The 22,719-nt window shown below is 47.2% G+C and overlaps 1 protein-coding gene across 1 annotated transcript; it reads right to left on the reverse strand.

The window, feature by feature from the left end:
- Window positions 1–6,928: 6,928 nt before the first annotated feature.
- Window positions 6,929–19,666, reverse strand: kctd14 (potassium channel tetramerization domain containing 14). The gene is made up of 2 exons (XM_078222670.1): window positions 19,512–19,666; window positions 6,929–9,887 (listed from the first exon to the last, which is right to left on the reverse strand). Exons 1-2 carry the CDS (start codon window positions 19,569–19,571, stop codon window positions 9,216–9,218), a joined length of 732 nt encoding a protein of 243 aa, XP_078078796.1. The 5' UTR covers window positions 19,572–19,666; the 3' UTR covers window positions 6,929–9,215.
- Between the last annotated feature and the right edge of the window lie 3,053 nt (window positions 19,667–22,719).

Consider the following 22,719-nt stretch of genomic DNA (forward strand, 5'->3'; position numbering starts at 1 on the left):
TCCCGGATTAATCCCCATTTTAGAACGTAGAAAAACTACAGCACAAACAGGCCCTTCAGCCCACAAGTTGCGCCGGTCATGTCCCTACCTACCTAGGCCTATATATAGGCTTACCTATAACCCTCAATCTTATTAAGTGCCATGTACTCATCCAGAAGTCTCTTAAAAGACCCTATCGAGTTTGCCTCCACCTCCATTGACGGCAGCCGATTCCACTCACCCACCACCCTCTGTGTGAAAAACTTCCCCCTGACATCTCCTCTGTACCTACTCCCTAGCACCTTAAACCTGTGTCCTCTCGTAGCAGCCATTTCAGCCTGGGAAAAAGCCTCTGAGAATCCACCCAAAGAACAAAGAACAAAGAACAGGACAGCACAGGAAACAGGCCCTTCGGCCCTCCAAGCCTGTGCCGCTCCTTGGTCCAACTAGACCAATCGTTTGTATCCCTCCATTCCCAGGCTGCTCATGTGACTATCCAGGTAAGTCTTAAACGATGTCAGCGTGTCTGCCTCCACCACCCTACTTGGCAGCGCATTCCAGGCCCCCACCACCCTCTGTGTAAAATACATCCCTCTACACCACCACCATCAACTCCCTCTCCAAGTCACTCATTATCCTGACTTGAGACTTTGGCATGTCAGCTACGACTCTCACCAACTGTTACAGAAGCACCATAGAAAGCATTCTTTCTGGTTGTATCACAGCTTGGTATGACTCCTGCTCTGAGCAAGACTGCAAAAAACTACAAAATGTCGTGAATGTAGCCCAATCCATCACGCAAACCATCCATTGACTCTGTCTACACTTCCCGCTGCCTCGGCAAAGCAACCAGCATAATTAAGGACCCCACGCACCCTGGACATTCTCTCTTCCACCTTCTTCCATCAGGAAAAAGATACAAATATCTGAGGTCACGTACCAACCGACTCAAGAACAGTTTCTTCCCTGCTGCTGTCAGACTTTTGAATGGACTTACCTTGCATTAAGTTGATCTACACCCTAGCTATGACTGTAATACTGCATTCTGCACTCTCCTTTCCTTCTCTATGAATGGTATGCTTTGCATAGCGCACAAGAAACAATATTTTTCACTGTATACTAATACATGTGATAATAATAAACCACATCAAATCAAATCAAAAGGGAACAAACAAAAGATCAATCTCTCTTAACAGGAATTTTTTCCGATAAACAAACATGCTAATTGTGTTTTCTGCACGTCACCCCACCCCCCCCCCCCCACCCCACCCCTCACAACCTCCACCAACCCCCATCCCTGCCAAGGTTTTTCTATTATCCACAACACCATATTATCTTAGGACGATTTCTCAATTTCTGGCAGATATCAAAATTTGAAGGGAAGGTGGGAGGATTGGAGGTGGTGTTGCAATATTTCATTGCTGATCCAGACTCACAACATGCCTGCAAATACCGGTCATAAATAATCAGTAATGATGGTAATCAGTAATAAAGCCAGTGGGGAATTCAAAGATTGGTTAGAATGTGGAACTCATTACCACAGGGAGTGATTGAACCGAATAATATAGATGCCTTTAAGGGGAAACTGGATAAACACATGAAGAAAAAAGGAGTAGGAGGATGAGGTAAGAGAATTAGATGAATTGGAGTGGGAGGAAGCAGGTGATAGATCAATGCCAGCATTGGCCAGTTGGGCCAAATGACCTGTTTCTGGAATGTATACTGAGTGTCATGCCATAAGACCATAAAATATAGGAGCAGAATTAGGCCACTCGGCCCATCGAGTCTGCTCCGCATTCAGTCATGGCTGATATGATTCTCATCCCCATTCTCCTGCCTTCCCACCATAACCCCTGATCCCCTTATTAATCAAGAACCTATCTATCTCTGTCTTAAAGACACTCAATGACCTGGCCTCCACAGCCTTCTGTGGCAATGATTCATCACCCTCTGGCTGAAGAAATTCCTCCTCATCTCTGTTTTAAAGGAGCGTCCCTTCACTCCGAGGTTGCGTCCTCGAGTTCTCGTCTCTCTCTCTAGTGGAAACATCCTCTCCACGTCCACTCTATCCAGGCCTCTCAGTGTTATGTCAGCTTCACTTTAATTTTTAATTCAAGTTTTAATTTAAGTTTCAATGTAAGTATGTATTGGATCACCCGTGTTAATGGACAATAATAATTTAACATAGAGCTGTGTGTACATTGCACAGATGTGACACAACGTCATGTTAATGTCTCGCACCTTGAACAAGCTGTCAAACCTGTTTGGAGTCTGCATGTTGCACATTCCGGTCAGAGGTGATGAATACGATGCTTTGAAGAGCTGAGGAATGCAGCGACTGACCTGGTTTTTGTTCATTGTTAGCCTGAGTGGTACTGATTTCCAAAAGGTTACCGAGGCTTCATCCTGTAGGTATAGATCAGGCTTTTGCATTCATCTCCAACATCCAAACTATCTTAACTTGAATCAAATCCTGTTCACCTGTTACCCCCTGCCTTTGCTGAACTACATTGCCTCCCTGTCCAGCAGCATTTATTTAAGATATTTAAAACATTCTCAAACTTTTGTCTGATATCCCACCAATTAAATACCTTGGGACATCGCACTACATTAAGGGAAGCGATGGTCTAATGGGCAGCATGGTGGCACAATGGTGAGCACTGCTGCCTCACAGCGCCAGGGACCCATAAGACCATAAGACATTGGAGCAGAATTATGCCACTCAGTCCATCGAATCCACTCCTGGCTGATATTTTATCATCCCCATTCTCCTGCCTTTTCCCCAGAACCCCTAATCCCCTTATTAATCAAGAACCTATCTATCTCTGTCTTAAAGATACTCAATGACCTGACCTCCACAGCCTTCTGCGGCAAAGAGTTCCACAGATTCACCACTCTCTGGCTGAACAAATTCCTCCTCATCTCTGTTTTAAAGGATCATCCCTTTAGCCTGAGGTTGTGCCCTCTGGTTCTAGTTTTTCGTACTAGTGGAAACATCCTCTCCACGTCCACTCTATCCAGGCCTTGCAGCATCCTGTAACCAAATTTCCAGCTTAAGTCAGTGTGTGTGGAGTTTGCACATTCTCCCCGTGTTTGCATTGGTTTCCTCTGGGTGTTCTGTTTCCTCCAACAGTCCAAAGATGTGCGGGTTAGGTGGATTGGCTATGCTAAATTGCCCCTAATGTGAGGGGGTCTAACTAGGATAAATGCATTGAGGTTATAGGGATAGAGTCTGGGTGGGATTGTGGTCAGTGCCGACTCAATGGGCCGAATGGCCTCCTTCTGCACTGTAGGATTCTATGGTAATATCGCTGTACTATTAATCCAAAAACGGCAGGATTTGAATTCTATAAAAAATATCTGGAATTAAGAATCTACTGATGGACATGAAACCATTGTCGATTGTCAGAAAAACCCATCTGGTTCACTAATGTCCCTTAGGGAAGGAAATCATTTGTCCTTACCTGGTCTGGCCTACATGTGACTCCAGAGCCACAGCAATGTGGCTGAGTCTCAACTGCCCTCCAGCAACCAGGAATGGGCAATAAATGCTGGCCACGATGCCCATGTCCCGCAAATGAATAAAAAAAGGTGCTATATAAATGCAAGTTGTTGTTGCTTTGTGTGATACTGTGGCGGTAGCATGATTAGCATGGTAGTTTTGTCATTAGACTAGTAATCCAGAGACTCTGGGGGTGGGTTCAAATCCCACCATGGCAGAAAGTGAAATTTCAATTCAATAAAAATGTGGAATTAAAAGTATAATGATGACCACGAAACCATTGCCATAAAAAAAACATCTGGTTCACTAATGTCCTTTAAGGAAAGGAATATGCTGTCTTCACCTGATCTGGCCTACATGTGATTCCAGACCCATAGCAATGTGATCAATTCTTAATTCGCAATTCGGCCTCTCAATGAGGAATATCAGCATCCCACCATGGGATCCATAGAATCCGGACAGTGCAGAAGGAGGCCATTCACACCATTGAGTCTGCACCGACTCTTCGAAAGAGCATCTTACGCAGGTTGAAACCCCACACCTCCTCACTCACCACTCTACGCCCAGGCCCTATCCCTGTAACCCCACGCATTTATCATGGCTAATCAACTTAACCTGCACATCTTTGGACATTAAGCGGCAATATAACATGGCTTATCTACAATGGCCTCCTTCTGCACTGTTAGGGATTTTATTATTCTTTTCTTTCGACTGTGGGAGGAAACTGGAGCACCCAGAAGAAACCTACGCTGACATGGGGAGAACGTGGGCAGCACGGTGGCACAGTGGTTAGCACTACTGTCTCACAGCTCCAGAGACCCGGTTCAATTCCTGGCTTGGATCACTGTCTGTGTAGAGTCTGCACGTTCTCCCTGTGTCTGTGTGGGCTTCCTCCGGGTGCTCCAGTTTCCTCCCACAGCCCGAAAGACATGCTGGTTAGGTGCATTGGCTATGCTAAAATTCTCTCTCATTGTACCCGAACAGGCGCCAGAGTGAGGTGACTCGGGGATTTTTACAGTAACTTAATTGCGGTATTAATGTAAGCCTATTTGTGGCACTAATAAATCAACTTTAAACTTAAACAAGTGGGAGAGAATATTGGAACGGTAAAACAAGAGGTGTCTCCCTTTTGTATCTGCTTAGAATCAGAGAATCCCTACAGTGCAGAAGGAGGCCATGCAGACCATCGAGTCTGCACTGACCACAATCCTACCCAGGCCCTATTCCCGTAACCCCACACATTTATCCTGCTAATGGGGAGGTGGTGGCGTAGTGGTGTAGTCACTGGATTAGTAATCCAGAGGCCCAGGTCAATGCTTTCGGGATCCGGGTTCGAATCCCACCATGGCAGATAGTGAAATTTGAATCCAATAAAAATCTGGAATTAAAAGTCTACTGATGATCATGAAACTATTGTCGATTGTCGGAAAAACCCATCTGATTCACTAATGTCCTTTAGGGAAGGAAATCTACCATCCTTACCCGATCTGGCCTACATGTGATTCCAGACCTATAGCGATGTGGTTGACTCTTAAATGCCCTCAGGGATGGACAACAAATGCTGGCCCAGCAACGACCACATCCCATGAATGAATAAATAAAAATCCCCCTGACACTAAAGTCAATTTAGCAATGGCCAATCAACCTACCCCACACACCTTTGGATTGTGGGAGGAAACCGAAGCATCCAGAGGAAACCCACGCAGACACGGGGAGACTGTGCAAACAGACAGTCACCCGAGGCCGGAATTGAACCCGGGTCCTTGGCGCTTTGAGGCAGCAGTGCTCACCACTGTGCCGCCCCTTCTGTGGTCAAATTTTGCGAGCTAACCATCCTATGTGGGGCATTTGACTCCAAGATCTTGTTTTGCAGAGCAGCACAGTATCTGAGGCTTGACTGACCAACAGTCTCCCAGCCACCCCGTCACACCTTTGTGACACATCATTACTTTTCTGCTGCCTTCAGTGAGATTCAATTATCACAACCCTGTGGCCTCCGTCACTCTCACCGACACCCAAAGAGTAAACAAAGGAGGGCGGGTTAAGAAAAGGTTGAACATGCTGGGACTGCTTGAACCTTTCTGTCTAAATACAAGAAGTATCAGAATGTCACACTTTGAAATTGTAGAAATGACGGAGCAGAAAGAGGCCATTCAACCTGTTATGTCTGCACTGGCCGACAAAGCTTTTGATGGAGGACCTACAGAAAGAATGTTTCCTCTTGTGGGGAAGTGCATAACTAGAGGCCACCAATATAAGACAGTCACCAAGAAATCCAATAGAGAATTCAGGAGGAGCTTCTTTAACCCAGAGAGTGGCGAGGATGCGGAACTATAGTTAATGCCGACACTATAGTTAAGAATGACCAACAAGAACATCCCACCAACACCTCCACTTTCTCAGAAGACTAAGGAAATTTTGCATGTCAGCTACGACTCTCACCAACTTTTACCGATGCACCATAGAAAGCATTCTTTCTGGTTGTATCACAGCTTGGGATGGCTCCTGCTCTGCCCAAGACCGCAAGAAACTACAAAGGGTCATGAATGTAGCCCAATCCATCACGCAAACCAGCCTCCCATCCATTGACTCTGTCTACACTTCCCGCTGCCTCGGCAAAAGCATAATCAAGGACCCCAACACCCCGGACATTCTCTCTTCCACCTTCTTCCGTTGGGAAAAAGATACATAGGTCTGAGGACATGTACCAACTGACTCAAGAACAGCTTCTTCCCTGCTGCTATCAGACTTTTGAGGAAACCCACGCAGACACGGGGAGAATGGGCAAACTCCATACAGACAGTGACCCAAGCTGGGAATTGAACCGGTGCTGTGAGGCAGCAGTGCTAACCCACTGTGCCACCCATTAATGAATCCCTTTAATAAAAGCAGGATTATTTATCCAGCAGGATACAGTGAGTGGCAGATGGTTACATAATTGTGCTCCAGTCAATCCAGTTGCCTGCGATTGTGCGATCTTCAAGTGTGATTCACAAGGGGGATATTATGCAACAAACTCCATTCCGAACATGCTTTGTGGCGTCAGTGTATGCAACAAAATATGAAAAATTCCACGCAGTATCGATCAATGAGACATTAATCATTCTTTAATAGAAGTAACCACAGGTGCCCTGCAGATTTCCCAATCCGATCCCTCAATCACAGACCAATCATGCTGTGTACACCACACCCAGCTACAATTAGAAAATGTATCACGGCTCCCAGTTTCACCCATAAGTGCAGCATAAATAAAACATCTTTCTATCCAGAGGCTGTTCACAGTGTCAGATGGCCTCGATTGCTGGGACACACGCTGAGAGTGGGGTTTGAGGCAGGGGAGGAGGGCAGGGGTGGGGGGCTGACCAGCAGAGTGTGTGTGTCTGTGGCCGGTGCAGACTCGATGGGCCAAGTTGGGCCGAAGGGTCTGTTTCCATGCTGTAAACCTCTGTGACTCGATAGACTGTTACATGGGTAAGATGGGTATAGAGGGACATGGACCAAATGCGGACAATTGGGACTAGCTTAGGGGTTTAAGAATAAAAAGGGCGGCTTAGACAAGTTGGGCCGAAACCTGTTGGACTTTAACCTGGTGTTGTGAAACTTCTTACTGTGCTTAACCCAGTCCAACTCCGGCATCTCCACATCATGTGTGGAGTTGCACATTCTTCCCGTGTCTGCGTGGGCTTCCTCCGAGCGCTCCGGTTTCCTCCCACAGTCCAAAGATGTGCGGGTTAGGTTGATTGGCCATGCTAAATTGACCCTATTGATCAATTGATCAGGGGGATTTGTAGAGTAAATGTGTGGGGTTATGAGAATAGGGCCTGATTGGGATTGCGGTCTGTGCAGACTCAATGGGCCGAATGGCCTCCTTCTGCACTGTGGGAATTCTATGATAGATTTGGTCACATGTCAAGAGGCTGGCGAGACAAGTGAGAGACTGCTCCTTTTGTGAGCCGTAACATTTGGGACCAGATTGAATAAACATGGGAATGTAGATAATAGGAGCAGGATTTCAGTTGCTTGAGACTAGATCAACGAGATCATGGCTGATCTTCCACCTCAACACTATTCCCATATCCCTCGATATCTTTATGATCAAAGTTTTTACGTTTTAAGTTTATTTATTAATGTTATAAGTAGGCTTACATTAACACTGCAATGAAATTATTGTGAAAATCCCCTAGTCGCCACACTCAGGCGCCTGTTTAGGTACACTGAGGGAGAATTTAGCACGGCCATTGCACCTAACCAGCACATCTTTCGGACTGTGGGAGGAAACTGGAGCACCCAGAGGAAACCCACGCAGACACGGGGAGAACATGCAAACTTCGCACAGACAGCGACCCAAGCCGAGAATCAAACCCGGGTCACTGGCGCTATGAGGCAGCAGTGCTAACCACTGTGCCACCCATTTAAATCTAATGATCTCGCTCTTGAATATACGTAATGACTGAGCCTTCACAGCCCTTTGGGAAAGGCTCTTCTTCTAAATCACCTCTTCTTCTAAACTCTAGAGAACACCGACCCATTCCCTCAATCTTATCTCGTAAAAATAATCCCGCCATTCCAGGGGTTAGTCTGGTGAACCTTCATTGCGCTGAAACAATGAAATATCCTGAAATAATACAGGTTCAAATGCTCCAGTTATCGGGGGAAAGCCACCAGCTGGGCTGAATGGTGTAGAAGGGGATTTGAACACAAAGAGATTTCTCAGGTACTCCCCATGGCAGATTAAGTAAATGGGATTGGAAACTGTGCTCAGACAGAATGAGCTAGCTTGGTTGGCCAATGGCCTTCCTTTACTCTGAGTTGCCTTTGTCCGTCTGTAATACTTTGTTTGAAGCTCCTTTTAACTGCATCGTGAGCGTAAAGGAAAGGAAGTCCCATTCGATAGTCCAACAACATCGCAATTGAAAAAGAAACACCTTTAAATCTGTTGCTAACTGTATGAGATATAATGATGTGGAGATGCCAGCGTTGGACTGGGGTAAACACAGTAAGAAGTTTAACAACACCAGGTTAAAGTCCAACAGGTTTATTTGGTAGCACAAGCTTTCGGAGTGCTGTCCCTTCATCAGGTGAGTCCACCTGATGAAGGAGCAGCGCTCCGAAAGCTCGCACTACCAAATAAACCTGTTGGACTTTAACCTGCTGTTGTGAGACTTCTTACTGTGCCCACCCTAGTCCAACGCCAGCATGTCCACATCGAGATATAATGAATTGAGAGACACATATAGGGCAGCATGGTTGGTGCAGGCTTGGAGGGCCAAGGGCCTGTTCTTGTGCTGTAATTTTCTTTGTTCTCGTTATTATTTGTTTGTTAGCCTGTGTCTTGCATCTAGAGGACACAGATTTAAGTTAATTGGAAGAACTGAAGAGATGAGAAGAATGTTTGTTGAGTTGTCGTCATCTGGAATGTGTTCCCTACAAGGGCAGTATTACCAAATACAGTAGTAATTTTCAAATGGGAATTGGATGACTATTTACAAAGGAGAAATTTTTAGGGCTATGGGGAAAGAGTGGGGGGAGTGGAATTAATCGGACAGCTCTTTCAAAGAGCTGGCACAGACATGATGGACTGAATGGACTCCTTCTGTGCTGCATCATTCTCTGATTCGCATCTGGCTGAAATGCGACACCCTCTTTTCACACAAACTCCACTGGTTCCCAGTAAAACGGACGATCCAAATGTCTTTGCTAGGTGGTGTGAGAACAGTTCCTGTTGCGTTACGTTTTACCACCATGTGAAGGTAAATTTATAGAGGAATTCACAAGGTCGCACGAGGAAACCTTTTCCCACCTCATGGGCTCGGAAGGAGGTGCTGTAACCTTTACTTTCAATGTCCAGTTTGATACAATACAGCAGGTCAGAGATGGAGGGTGATGCTTTCCAGGGTCCGAACCTCACCACCGACTCCTTGTCAGTGTCCAGGCCGTTCACCACCTCGTGGCATTTGGCTGCATCCTCCTCGTTCCTGACCACACACACCATCACAGTGGACTGCCGTGAGGCCACAGCCTCTGCCCTGGCCACCCGCACCATCACCTCAATGTTCTCCTGGTAGTTTGGTATCCTGGCCAGGAACTGCCTCCGCCCCACCAGCTCACCAAAGAGCTTGGGCGAATCTTCCAGCAGCTTGGCCAGGGGCTCGATGCCATAGTACATGGCCTCCTGGTAGACCTCCTCGGCGAGGCTGGGGGGCGGCTCACGGCCCCGGAGGAACTCCAGCACGTGTTTGAAGTAGGTCCCATCCCGGTCAATGAAGTACCTTCCTTCTGAATCCAGCATTGGTCGGGACGAACTGTTGAACATCTCAGCCAACTTCGACCCTGGATACTTCAGCAGGGTTCCAAGCACGGTGGAGTAGATGTGACCCCCAACGTTCAGACTGACGACTGATGAAGCCTAGAAAAACAAAACAAAATGAATTGAGAGCTGTTCACCCCCAATTCCCTGTCCCCTCCCAATTGACCACTCATCATTCACCCTGGGCGATGGGCCCAAGGTCTACACCTCAACCAAACAGTTATCCTGCAAGTGTGAACATGAACTCAGAAAGTGAGGCCCAACAAGATCATTAGGGCGGCAGGGTGGCACTGTAGTTAGCACTGCTGCCTCATAGCGCCAGGGACCTGGGTTCGATTCTGGCTTGGGTCGCTGTCTGTGTGGGGTTTGCACCTTCTCCCCGTGTGTGTGTGTATTTCCTCCGGGTGCTCCGGTTTCCTCCCACAGTCCAAAAGACGTGGTAGTTACGGTGCATTGGCCGTGCTAAATTCTCCCTCAGTGTACCCAAACAGGTGCCGAAGTGTGGTGACTAAGAGATTTTCACAGTAACTTCATTGCAGTGTTAATGTAAGCCTACTTGTGACACTAATTAAAACAATTAACTCAAATCAGTCCCGAGGCTGCCTGCTTTGAATCAATGGTGTTCAGAAAGCTGTGATCCAATTGTATAAAGCTGTAGGTAGACCGTATCTGGAGTAACAGCTCTGGGCACTGCACCTTGCTCAGTAAGGATATACTGGCCTTGGAAGGGGTACAGGATAGATCCACCAGCACTAAAACGGCTAAATTATGAGGATAGGTTGCAAAGACTGAAATTGTACCCCTTTGTGTATTGGAGATTCAGTGATGATCTATCTGAGGTGTTTATTTAAATGCTTCAATTTTTTCTTTCAGGGGATGTGGGAATCACTGGCTAAAAACCAGCATTTATTGTCCATCCCCAATTGTCCTTGAGAATCATAGAATAGAATCCCTACAGTGCAGAAGGAGGCCATTCGGCCCATTGAGTCTGTACCAACCACAATCCCTCTCAGGCCCTATCCCCATAATCCCATTCATTTACCCTAGCTAGGCCGCAACGCTAAAGGGCAATTTAGCATGGCCAATCCACCTAACCCGCACATCCTGGGACTGTAGGAGGAAACCAGAGCACCCAGAGGAAACCCACGCAGACGCGGGGAGAACGTGCAAACTCCACACAGACAGTGACCCAAGGCCGGAATTGAACCTGAGTCCCTGGTGCTGTGAGGCAGCAGTGCTAAGCACTGTTGCACCCTGATGGTCCCGGTGGTGGTGGTGAGCCGCCTTCTTGAACCACTGCAGCCCCTGTGGTGTAGGTACACCTGCATCACCTTCATCACTCACCGGATGAAGGAGCAGCGCTCCGAAAGCTAGTGGCTTGTGCTACCAAATAAACCTGTTGGACTTTAACCTGGTGTTGTGAGACTTCTTACTGTAGGTACACCCACAGTGCTGTTAGGGAGGGAATTCAAGGATTTTGACCCAGCTACAGTGAAGGAACGGCGATATATTTCCAAGTGAGGACGGTGTGTGGCTTGCTGGGAACTTGGAGTGTGCGTGTGTGTGTTCAAAACTGTGATTGATAACTCTTTATTAGCTATGGGTAGAGAAACTTGAAATATATCCATAAATATGAGGTATTCCCGGCAAGAAAGAATGAGGCTGTGTCTCTTCTTTCTAGAAAAGAGAAGACTGAAGAGTGACCCGTTAACAATTCAGACAGGTTTTGATAGAGTAAATGCATAGTGCTCCCAAATTATGCTTCCTGAAGTCGATGACAATCTCCTTCTTTAAAAATTGATTCCAGTTTGAGTTACTTTATTTAAAGTTTTATTAGTATTAGTCACAAGTAAGACTTACATTAACACTGCAATGAAGTCATTGTGAAAAAGCCCTAGTTGCCACACTCGGCGCCTGTTCGGGTAAATGTACCTAACCAGCACGTCTTTCGGACTGTGGGAGGAAACCGGAGCACCCAGAGGGAACGCATGCAGACACGGGGAGAACAGGCAAACTCCACACAGACAGTGACCCAAGACAGGAATCGAACCCAGTGCTAACCACTGTGCCACCATGCCACCCAGAAATTGAACTGATCTGCTGGCCCTTTAAGACTGCGGCATCGTCACTGTGCTAACATTCTAGAAATACTCGCTGAATGAGTCATTCTGAGGGCAGGACACTGCCTGGAAATTCCATTGGAGACGACAACTATTTGTTGCTCAAATATTGTTGTACTGATCATTACTTGCCAACACCCCGTAGAAAATACATACGCAAGCCTACACACATCACAATGCTGAAACAATCTGTGTTCTGATAGTGCGATGGTTAGAGGAACATATGAACGAGGGAGAAGACAATTCAGCCCACCCGTCTGCCAATCAATGATGACGGCCCTGTACCTCAAATCCAGCTACTCAACCTGGTTCCAAAATCTATCCATTGTCAATCGATTTAGCCTCAAATCTTTTAGGTGGAGAGAGTTCCAGGTTTCAGCGACCAGAATTATGGCAGTGGATTAACAACTCGAAGGCCGTGAGGTCAAATGACACCTTGGCAAGAGATTAAACTGAGTGCGGAGAATTGGGTAGATGTATATAAATTTAGCTGACCCTTCAATGATGGAGCTATGTTGCCTTTATAGTGATTAGATTTGATTTATTGTCACATAGAACATAGAAAAAATACAGCACAAACAGGCCCTTCGGCCCACAAGTTGCACCGGTCATGTCCCTCCCTACCTAGGCTTATATATAGGCTTACCTATAACCCTCAATCCTATTAAATCCCATGTACTCATCCAGAAGTCTCTTAAAAGACCCTATCGAGTTTGCCTCCACCACCACTGACGGCAGCCGATTCCACTCACCCACCACCCTCTGAGTGAAAAACTTACCCCTGACATCTCCTCTGTACCTACTCCCCAGCACCTTAAACCTGTGTCCTCTCGTAGCAGCCATTTCAGCCCTGGGAAAAAGCCTCCGAGAATCCACCCGATCTATACCTCTCAACAACTTGTACACCTCTATCAGGTCACCTCTCATCCTTCGTCTCATACACAGTGAAAATAATCGTTTCTTGCGCGCTATACGGACAAAGCATACCATTCATAGTGAAGGAAAGGAGAAAGTGCAGAATGTAGTGTTACAGTCATAGCTAGGGTGTAGAGAAAGATTAACTCCAAAGATGTGCAGGTTAGGTTGACTGGCCATGATAGATTGTCCCTTAGTGTCAGGGGGACTAGGACGGTAAATATGTAGGGTTACGGGGTTAGGACCTGGGCGGGATTGTGGTCGGTGCAGGCTCGATGGGCCAGATGGCCTCCTTCTGCAATGTAGATTCTATGATTAAAGCGAGATAGGTCCATTCAGAAGTCTGATGGCGGCAGGGAAGAAGCTGTTTTTGAGTCGGTTAGTACTTGTCCTCAGACTTTTGTATCTTTTTCCCGATGGAAGAAGGTGGAAGAGAGAATGACCGGGGTGCGTGGGGTCCCTAATTATGCTGGCTGCTTTGCCGAGGCAGCCGGAAGTGTAGACAGAGTCAATGGATGGGAGGCTAGTTTGCGTGATGGATTGGGCTACATTCATGACCTTTTATAGTTCCTTGCGGTCTTGGGCAGAGCAGGAGCCATACCAAGCTGTGATACAACCAGAAAGAATGCTTTCTATGGTGCATCTGTATGGTGCATTTCTATGTGTAGACGGAGTCAATGGATGGGAGGCTGGTTTGAGTGATGGACTGACCTTTCATTAAATCTCTCTGCTACCAGTGGCTTGGTAGATCACGATGAATATATAGATGGAGTGAAAATAGCCCAATACTCACAGCTAATGATTGAATACCTGTAGATGTTGAGCTATCGTCACTTCGCCTATAGCCTGCGCGCCTCTTCCACTTCACCCGAGGAAGGAGCAGCGCTCCGAAAGCTTGTGATTTCAAATAAACCTGTTGGACTATAACCTGGTGTCGTGTGACCCCCTCATCTTGTCTACCCCAGTCCAACACCGGCATCTCCGCATCTTAGTACAAAGAACAAAGAACAAAGAACAATACAGCACAGGAACAGGCCCTTCGGCCCTCCAAGCCCGCACCGCTCCCTGGTCCAAACTAGACCATTCTTTTGTATCCCTCCATTCCCACTCCGTTCATATGGCTGTCTAGATAAGTCTTAAACGTTCCCAGTGTGTCCGCCTCCACCACCTTGCCTGGCAGCGCATTCCAGGCCCCCAGGCCTGCAGTAGATCACTGCAGACTGGTGAGGGGACCAAGGGAAGAAGGTCACTTGATGTCACCCTCACCAACCATTCTGTCAAAGGCATATCTGTCCATGGTAACATAGGTAGGAATGATCACTGCCCAGTTCTTGAGAAGACCACATCTGGCCTTCACAGTGAGGACATGGTTTATCATCTATCGTGGCTCTACCACTGTGCTAGGGACAGAGCAGTTTAAGTTTATTTACTAGTGTCACAAGTAGGCTTACATTAACACTGCAATGAAGCTACTGTGAAAATCCCCGAGTCACCACGCTCCAGTGCCTGTTCGAGTACACTGAGGGAGAATTTAGCACGGCCAATGCACCTACCCAGCATGTTTTTCGGACTGTGGGAGGACACTGGAGCACCCGGGGCAAACCCACGCAGACACGGGGAGAACGTGCAGACTCCGCACAGACAGCGACCCAAGCTGGGAATCAAACCCGGGTCCCTGGCACTGTGAGGCAGCATTGTGCCACCCGTGACAGATCCAGCAGCTCATGAGCTAATGTGCGCAAGATTAAACACCACTACAACCTGTAATCTACTAGGTCACTATCAAGCTAAAAGTTCTTAGGTTGATAGTGACCTAATTCAAACTAAATGTACAGTAAGAAGTCTCACAACACCAGGTTAATTCCAACAGGACTTTGACCTGGTGTTGTGAGACTTCTTACTGTGCCTACCCCAGTCCAATGCCGGCATCTCCACATTGAAACTAAATGTAGAAAGAGTAGGTCCTTTAATAGAGCTCAAGGTATAATTGGTTTTATTAGAATAAATGAGGAGACATTTAGTTACATAGTGAATGGTTGTGATCTGGAATAATTGAAGGGGAACGTATGGGGAGCTATTTGCAAAGAGTGGACTATTCTTTGGATAGCTGGCACAGGCATAATGGGCTGAACGGCCTCCGTCTGTGCCAGAAGATGGGGCACATGACATATTTTAGTAGGTGCAATCAACCTAGCAAAGCAACCATACGTGCCCACTTCCATGCGGCAGGCTGTAGCCAGAGTCTTGTGGTTCCAACAGCAGCCCTCAGCGTCAAGGCAGCATTTCACCAAGTGGCCTGGGCAAAATCTGTGGTCAGTATGGATCAAAGGAGAGCCACACTGGGGCCTGGAGCCATGTTGGGCACAAAAGCAGATAGTTCTGTTTGTCAAAGGACAATTGTCACAGCCCCAGGGCATTGCTGATTCCATAGGGAAGGCGAGGGTCCTTGACCCAACATCAAAAATGTTCCCGAACTGGCAGAGGGATAGTTCTGGATCCTGTGTGGTATCCCTCATTAGTCCAGTAATTCATTATCTGGAATCACCGCTTTGGAAAGAGGTGGCTCTGGTCTGCGGTTTTGAACCTTTTCCACACCAGGGTTGCCAACTCTGGTTGGATGCATTCCTGGAGGTTTCATCACATCACCCCCATCTCCAATTACCTCACCACAGTCGCTCTGCCACTGGCTGCCTGACTCACCCTCATCATCCCCCTCATTCGCACGGCCAAATGGAAACCAACAGTCAGCTGACAAGATGAGTTTTGATTCTCAAAGTTTAAAGTTTATTTATTAGTCACAAGTAGGCTTACATTAACACTGCAATGAAGTTACTGTGAAAATCTCCTAGTTGCCACACTCCGGTGCCTGTTCGGGTACACGGAGGGAGAATTTAGCACGGCCAATGCACCTAACCAACACGTCTTTTGGACTATGGGAGGAAACCAGAGCACCCGGAGGAAACCCACGCAGAAATCTATGCAGACTCCGCACAGACATTGACCCGAGCCGGGAATTGAACCCGGGTCCCTGGCGCTTTGAGGCAGCAGTGCTAACCACCGTGCCACCCCTACTCACTTGAGCTGGCAGGTATTTCTATCGCCAATAAGCAATGTAGTGAAAGAGGATTTCTTTCTTAGTGGCCCTATGATTATTTTCCCGGGTGTTCTTTGCTCACAGCGTGTCCTGAAGTCTTTAATTTATGTGGAGGTTGGTATCCTTGACCAATCACAGACTAGTTGCAGTATCAGCCGCAAAGTGGTCAGTCATTCTCATTGGCATTGATGCATCATAGACCTTGAGGCATCTCCAAATGTCTGGGCTCCAACACCTACAGAGAGATGGTGGCATAGTAGTAATTGGACTCGTAATTCAGACGCCCAGGCTAATGTCCTGGGATGGTGAATCTGTGGAACTCACTGCCACAGAGGGCTGTGGAGGCCAGGTCACTGAGTGTCTTTAAGACAGAGATAGATAGGTTCTTGATTAATAAGGGGATCAAGGGTTAAGGGGAAAAGGCAGGAGAGTGGGGATGAGAATCATATCAGCCATGATTGAATGGCATAACAGACTCGATGGGCCGAATGGCCAAATTCTGCTCCTATATCTTATGGTTTTATGGACACAGGTTCAAATCCCACCATGGCAGCTGGTGGAATCTAAATTCAATTAATAAAATCTGGAATTGAATGTTAGTCCCAGTAATGGCAGTAATGATTATCACTGCTGCCTCGGGACACTGGTTCGATTCCCGGCCTGGGTCACTGTCTGTCTGGAGTTGCACATTCTCCTTGTGTCCGCATTGGTTTCCTTCAGGTCCTCTGGTTTCCTTTCACTGTCTCAATGCTGGTTAGGTGCATTGGCCATGCTAAATTCTCCCTCAGTGTACCTGAACAGGCGCCGGAGTGTGGCGACTAGGGGTTTTTCACAGTAACTTCATGCAGTGTTAATGTAAGTCTCCTTGTGACACTGATAATAAACAAAATTATTGTAAGAAAACCCATCCGGTTCACTAATTTTCTTTGGGGAAGGAAATCTGCCGTCCTTATCTGGTCTGGTCTACATTCCAAAGATGAGCGGGTTAGGTGGATTGGCCATGCTAAATTTCGCCTTAGTATCAGGGGGACTAGCTAGGGTAAATAGATGGGGTTATGGGGATAGGGCCTGGATGGGATTGTTGTTGGTACAGACTCGATGGTCCAAATGGCCTCCTTCTGCACTGTAGGATTCTATGATTCTATGTGACTCAATAGACACAGCAATGTGGTTGACTCTTTGCAATGGTTTAGCAAGCCACTCAGTTTACGGGCAATTAGGAATGGGCAACAAACACTGGACCTTGTTAGTGTCAACCAGAAGTGGGGAAGGGCAATCTGCTCCTTTTCTTGGCTTCACCAATGCAAGTAATTGGTGACCTACCTCGTGAGAATACACAGTCGCAAAGGAGATTGGCAAAGAGGGCCTCAAGCAGAGGTTAGAAAATTAGATAATTTCATCGAGGTTTCGAATCATGTTTCCAGAGACTAAATTAAATTAAGATATTTAGATCAGTGAGCTGGAGGCCATTTTTTTTTTTAAACGCAGGACATCAAAACAGTGCATTTTTTCAAAAACTAAGGGCCATGAATATAACTTACTCAATAAGGAATTCAGGAGAAACTATTTTACCCGGAATATTTGGGAAATGCTACCAGAGGGAACGGTCAAGGTGTATAGAATTGAAAACATTTTAAAGGAAGCTGGATAAACACACAAGGGGAAGCAGAATAGAAGGATATTTTTGATAGGGGGAAGTGAAACAGGATGGAATGGGCTTGTATGGAGAATGGAGCAGATGGACCGAATGGTCAGTTTCCCTATTGTAAATTCCTTTAAAAACACAGGGGATGGCAGAGGGTTGTGAGAAACATGACTGGAGTTAGTGGCTGATGTAATATATGGACAAAGTAGCATTATGTTACTGAACTAGTAATCTAATGGCCTGGTCTGGTGACAGGAGTTCAAATCTCACCACAATCACTGGAGAATTTACATTCCGTTAATTAGTTAAATCTGGGATTAGAAGCTGGTCTCAGCAATGGTGACCATGAAACTGCTGTACTGTTATAAAAAAACCCATATGGTTCACTAATGTCCTTTAGGGAAAGAAATCTGCTGTCCTTACCCGGTCTGGCCTACACGTGACTCCAGGTTTAAGGGCGGCACAGTGGCATAGTGGTTAGCACTGCTGCCTCACAGCGCCAGGGGCCCCAAGTTCAATTCCGGCCTCGGGTCACTGTCTGTGCGGAGTTTGCACGTTCTCTCCATGTCTGCGTGGGTTTCCTCCGGGTGCTCCGGTTTCCTCCCACAGTCCAAAGATCTGCGGGTTAGGTTGATTGGCCATGCTAAATTGACCCTAGTGTCAGGGGATTAACAGGGTAAATACATGGGGTTACGGGAATAGGGCCTGGGTGGGATTGTGGTCACTGCAGACTTGATGGGCTGAATGGCCTCCTTCTGCACTGTAGGGATTCTATGACTCTTAACTGCACTTTTAAGTAAGGTAGCAAGACCTTCAGTGAAATGGGCAATAATTGATGGCCTTGCCATCATATCCTGTGATTGAAATATCAAGAGAGCACATTGTCACAAGTTCATGAGAAACCGGAGCAGGAGTAGACCATTCAGCCCATCGACCCTGCTCTGCCATTCAATACGGCCATGGCTGATCTAAGCTTTTTTAAAAAGTTCTTAAAGTTTTTAAAAAGTTTATTTGTAAGTGTCACAAGTAGGCTTACATTAACACTGCAACGAAGCTACTGTGAAAATCCCTTAGTCGCCACACTCCAGCGCCTGTTCGGATACACTGAGGGAGAATTTACCACGACCAATGCACCTAACCAGCACGTCTTTCAGACTGTGGGAGGAAACATGAGCACCCGGAGGAAACCCACGCAGACATGGGGAGAACGTGCAGCCTCCGCACAGACAGTGACCCAAGCTGGGAATCGAACCCGGGTCCCTGGCATTGTGAGGCAGCAGTGCTAACCACCATACCACCCAATGCCACTTTAGGGAAGGAAACTTAAACTTTAAAAAAACTTAAATACCAACATGGACTCTTGGGGCTGAATGGCCTTTTTCTGTTATAAAGACTGCTAGTCTACCATCTCCCATTCATTAATTTAGTTGATGATAAGTTGGACCGGAGTGTGGAATGTTGCATTGGGCACTCCTGGATCCGACCACGAAATGAGATCTGTGACTCCCATGGAGACAGGGGCCAATGCTTTAGAAAGGGAGAAGGGAAGGAGATTGGAATTTAACAATACAGCAGCAACAGTGACTTGCACACCCACCACCCCCCTCACCCCCCCTCCGCCCCACAACTAAAACGCAGTCACTGCAAACCCTTCCCCCAATTCTGACAGTCTCCAACTACAGGGATTAGTAAACATTACTCAGGGAGAGGTATTAACTGGTAGATTGATTGCCTGGGGAATCCTTAAAGATCCGACGGACAGACAGAGAGAAAGACAGCCAGGGTTAGAAATAAAGATAGAAGGAGAAGGGAGTGAAGGAGAGAGAGGGAGAGAATAAAAGAGAGAAAATAGAGTGGAGGAGTTAGAGAGAGAAGGAAGTGACAGTCTGGAAACTCTCCACTACAAAGTTAAGCAGTAAGTGTTTACTCAGGGAAAAGGTCAAACTCACGCTTTGAGGGCTGCCAATGTTGGATTTTACTGAGGTCCCTCTCGATCCGGTCGAACTCATGCTTGCCTGTCTGTCTGTCTGTCTGTTTTCCAGCTGCTGTGTGTGTGTGGCAGGCGGGACACTGGAAGCACCTGCTGAAGGAATTCCTACGTAAACAGTCAAGTGGACAGGGCGGGGAGCAGCAAACCAGAGCTGGCAGCCGGCTCACTCAGAGAAATGAATGCAATGCCACCTGAGAGAGACGCAGGAATTTAAAGCCACAGTACGCACTCATGTAACGAAAACAGAAAATGCTGGAAAATCTCAGCAGGTCAGGCAGCAGCTGTAGAGAGAGAATAGAGCTAAAGTTTCGAGTCCGGAGGACCCTTCGTCAGAGCGTACACACTCAGGTGTTGCTTATTCAACGTGGAGTGGAAAACACTACAGGAAAAGAAATGTGTAAATCATGTTGCTGTCCACATACATAAATCCTTATAGCACACTGGACAGGTTGACAAGATGACCAACAAAGCATTTGGGTTACTTGGAGGGTTGCTAACTCTGGCTGACAGAACTCCAAGACTGCAAGAAACTACAATGGGTTGTGAATGAAGCCCAGTCCATCACATAAACCAACCTTCCATCCATTGACTCTGTCTACACTTCCCGCTGCCTCGGAAAAGCAGCCAGCATAATTACCCACGCACCCCGGACATTCTCTCATCCACCTTCTTCTGTCAGGAAAAAGATCCAAAAGTCTGAGGTCATGTACCAACCGACTCGAGAACAGCTTCTTCCCTGCTGCCACCAGGCTTTTGAATGGACCTACCTTATATTAAGTTGATCCTTCTTTACACTCTAGCTATTCGACAGTAACACTACATTCTGCGCTCTCTCCTTTCCTTCTCCCCTATGCACTTTATGTTTCGATGAGTCTATGTTTTGTCTGTAAAATGCGCAAGAAACAATACTTTTCACTGTATCCCAATACCTGTGGCAATTATAAATCAAATCAAATCCAGGAGATATTGGTGGAGGTGACATCACGGAATGTGAGCAAGTTCTAAGTGTTAATAAAATCCAAGCCGGTTGGTGAAGTCGATACCAAGGCAGAGAGCTTTGCTTTATTGAGAGAGTTTATCAACTTTATTCAGTCTCACAGCTCTCCTCACACACACCTGGTGTCCCAGATGTCCCCGATTTATACTCTCTCAAAGTACTCCATTGAACAATGCCCCATCACCTATGAATGCTGACAATATAATTAAAGTTTATTTATTAGTGTCACAAGTAGGCTTACATTAACACTGAACTGAAGTTAGTGCGAAAATCCCCTAGTCGCCACACTGCGGCGCCTGTTCAGGTAGAGTGAGGGAGAATTTAGCACGGCCAATACATCTAACCAGTGGGAGGAAACTGGAGCACCCGGAGGAAACCCACGCAGACACGGGGAGAACGTGCAGACGCCACACAAGCAGTGATCCAAGCCAGGAATCGAACCCGGATCCCTGGCGCTGTGAGGCAGCAGCGCTAACCACTATGCCACTGAATTAAGAAGCCATTAACACTACAGGAGCCCACGAGAGGAAAACAAACTAACATCCATTCGGCAAGCATGATGAATTTGCAGCGAGAGTGAATATCGATTAAAGTTTAGGGGAATGGAAAGCTTCACTGAGGCGCTCAATGTGTGGTCCGAAGACATGGGGCCAGAATTCTCTGACCATGCCCGCGACTGAGATGTTCCAGTCCCGCTGCAGTGAATGGAGATTTGGCTGAGTGCCACATTTTCCATTCTCACTGGCAGCAGTGGCAGGGTGTGTGAGACTGGAGAATTCTGGCCATGCTCAAGCTCAGGAGAAAATAGGTGATTTTTTCTTTCTCAGTCCCTGTGGTTTCAATGAAAAGATGTGAGGTGATGTGAAGCGAGGCCCCTCTCGCGCTGATTATTCTCAAACTAACAGTTTGGTTGGGCGGCACGGTAGCTCAGTGGTTAGCACTGCTGCTTCACAGCTCCAGGGACCTGGGTTCGAATCCCAGCTTGGGTCGCTGTCTGTGCGGAGTTTGCACATTCTCCCCGTGTCTGCGTGGGTTTCCTCCGGGTGCTCCGGTTTCCTCCCACAGTCCAAAGATGTGCGGGCTAGGTTGATTGGCCATTCTAAATTGTCCCTTAGTGCCCCGGGGTGCATAGCATAGAGGGGTTCATCATAGAATCATAGAAACCCTACAGTGCAGAAGGAGGCCATTCGGCCCATCGAGTCTGCACCGACCACAATCCCACCCAGGCCCTACCCCCACATATTTACCCACTAATCCCTCTAACCTACGCATCTCAGGACTCTAAGGGGCAATTTTTTTTTTAACCTGGCCAATCAACCTAACCCCGCACATCTTTGGACTGTGGGAGGAAACCGGAGCACCCGGAATGTGGATAGGGCCTGAGTGGGATTGTGGTTGGCGCAGACTCGATGGGCCGAATGGCCTCTTTCTGTACTGTAGGATTCTATGAACACTTGCTGCTCCCCCCCGATCCCAGAATGAAATTCAAATCCCACCAACCTCATCGCGGCCTGCCAAATTCCCAGCCAACCGGAGCCACCCTGAGATTCCTTTCCGATTTAAGCTTTGAATTTGATTGGGTGGCAGTGCACCGGACAGGATGTCGCCATGTGCAGTGCCTCACGATGGGAGTTGTAGTTTATTTTCTTACTGGCCATTCACACCGTGTTCCTGTTGCAGCGAAGTCGGAGAATTGGGGTGGCACAGTGGTTAGCGCTGCTGCCTCACAGCACCAGGGACCCGGGTTCGATTCCCGGCTTGGGTCACTGTCTGTGCGGAGTCTGCACATTCTCCCCGTGTCTGCGTGGGTTCCCTCCTACAGTTCGATGAGTGGGTTAGGTGGATTGGTCATGCTAAATTAAAAACAAAAGTTTATTTATTAGTCACAAGTAAGGCTTACATTAACACTGCAATGAAGTTACGGTGAAATTCCCCTAATCGTCACAGTCCAGCGCCTGTTCTGGTCAATGCACTTAACTAGCACGTCTTTCAGACTATGGGAGGAAACCGGAGCACCCGGAGGAAACCCACGCAGACACGGGGAGAACGTGCAAACTCCACACAGACAGTGACCCAAGCCAGGAATCAAACCCAGGGCTCTGATGCTGTGAAGCAGCAGTGCTAACCACTGTGCTACCGTACCCCTTAGTGTCATGGGGACTAGCTAGGG

The sequence above is a fragment of the Mustelus asterias genome, chromosome 10 (genome assembly GCF_964213995.1).
Source record: "Mustelus asterias chromosome 10, sMusAst1.hap1.1, whole genome shotgun sequence".
Classification (NCBI taxonomy): Eukaryota; Metazoa; Chordata; class Chondrichthyes; order Carcharhiniformes; family Triakidae; genus Mustelus; species Mustelus asterias.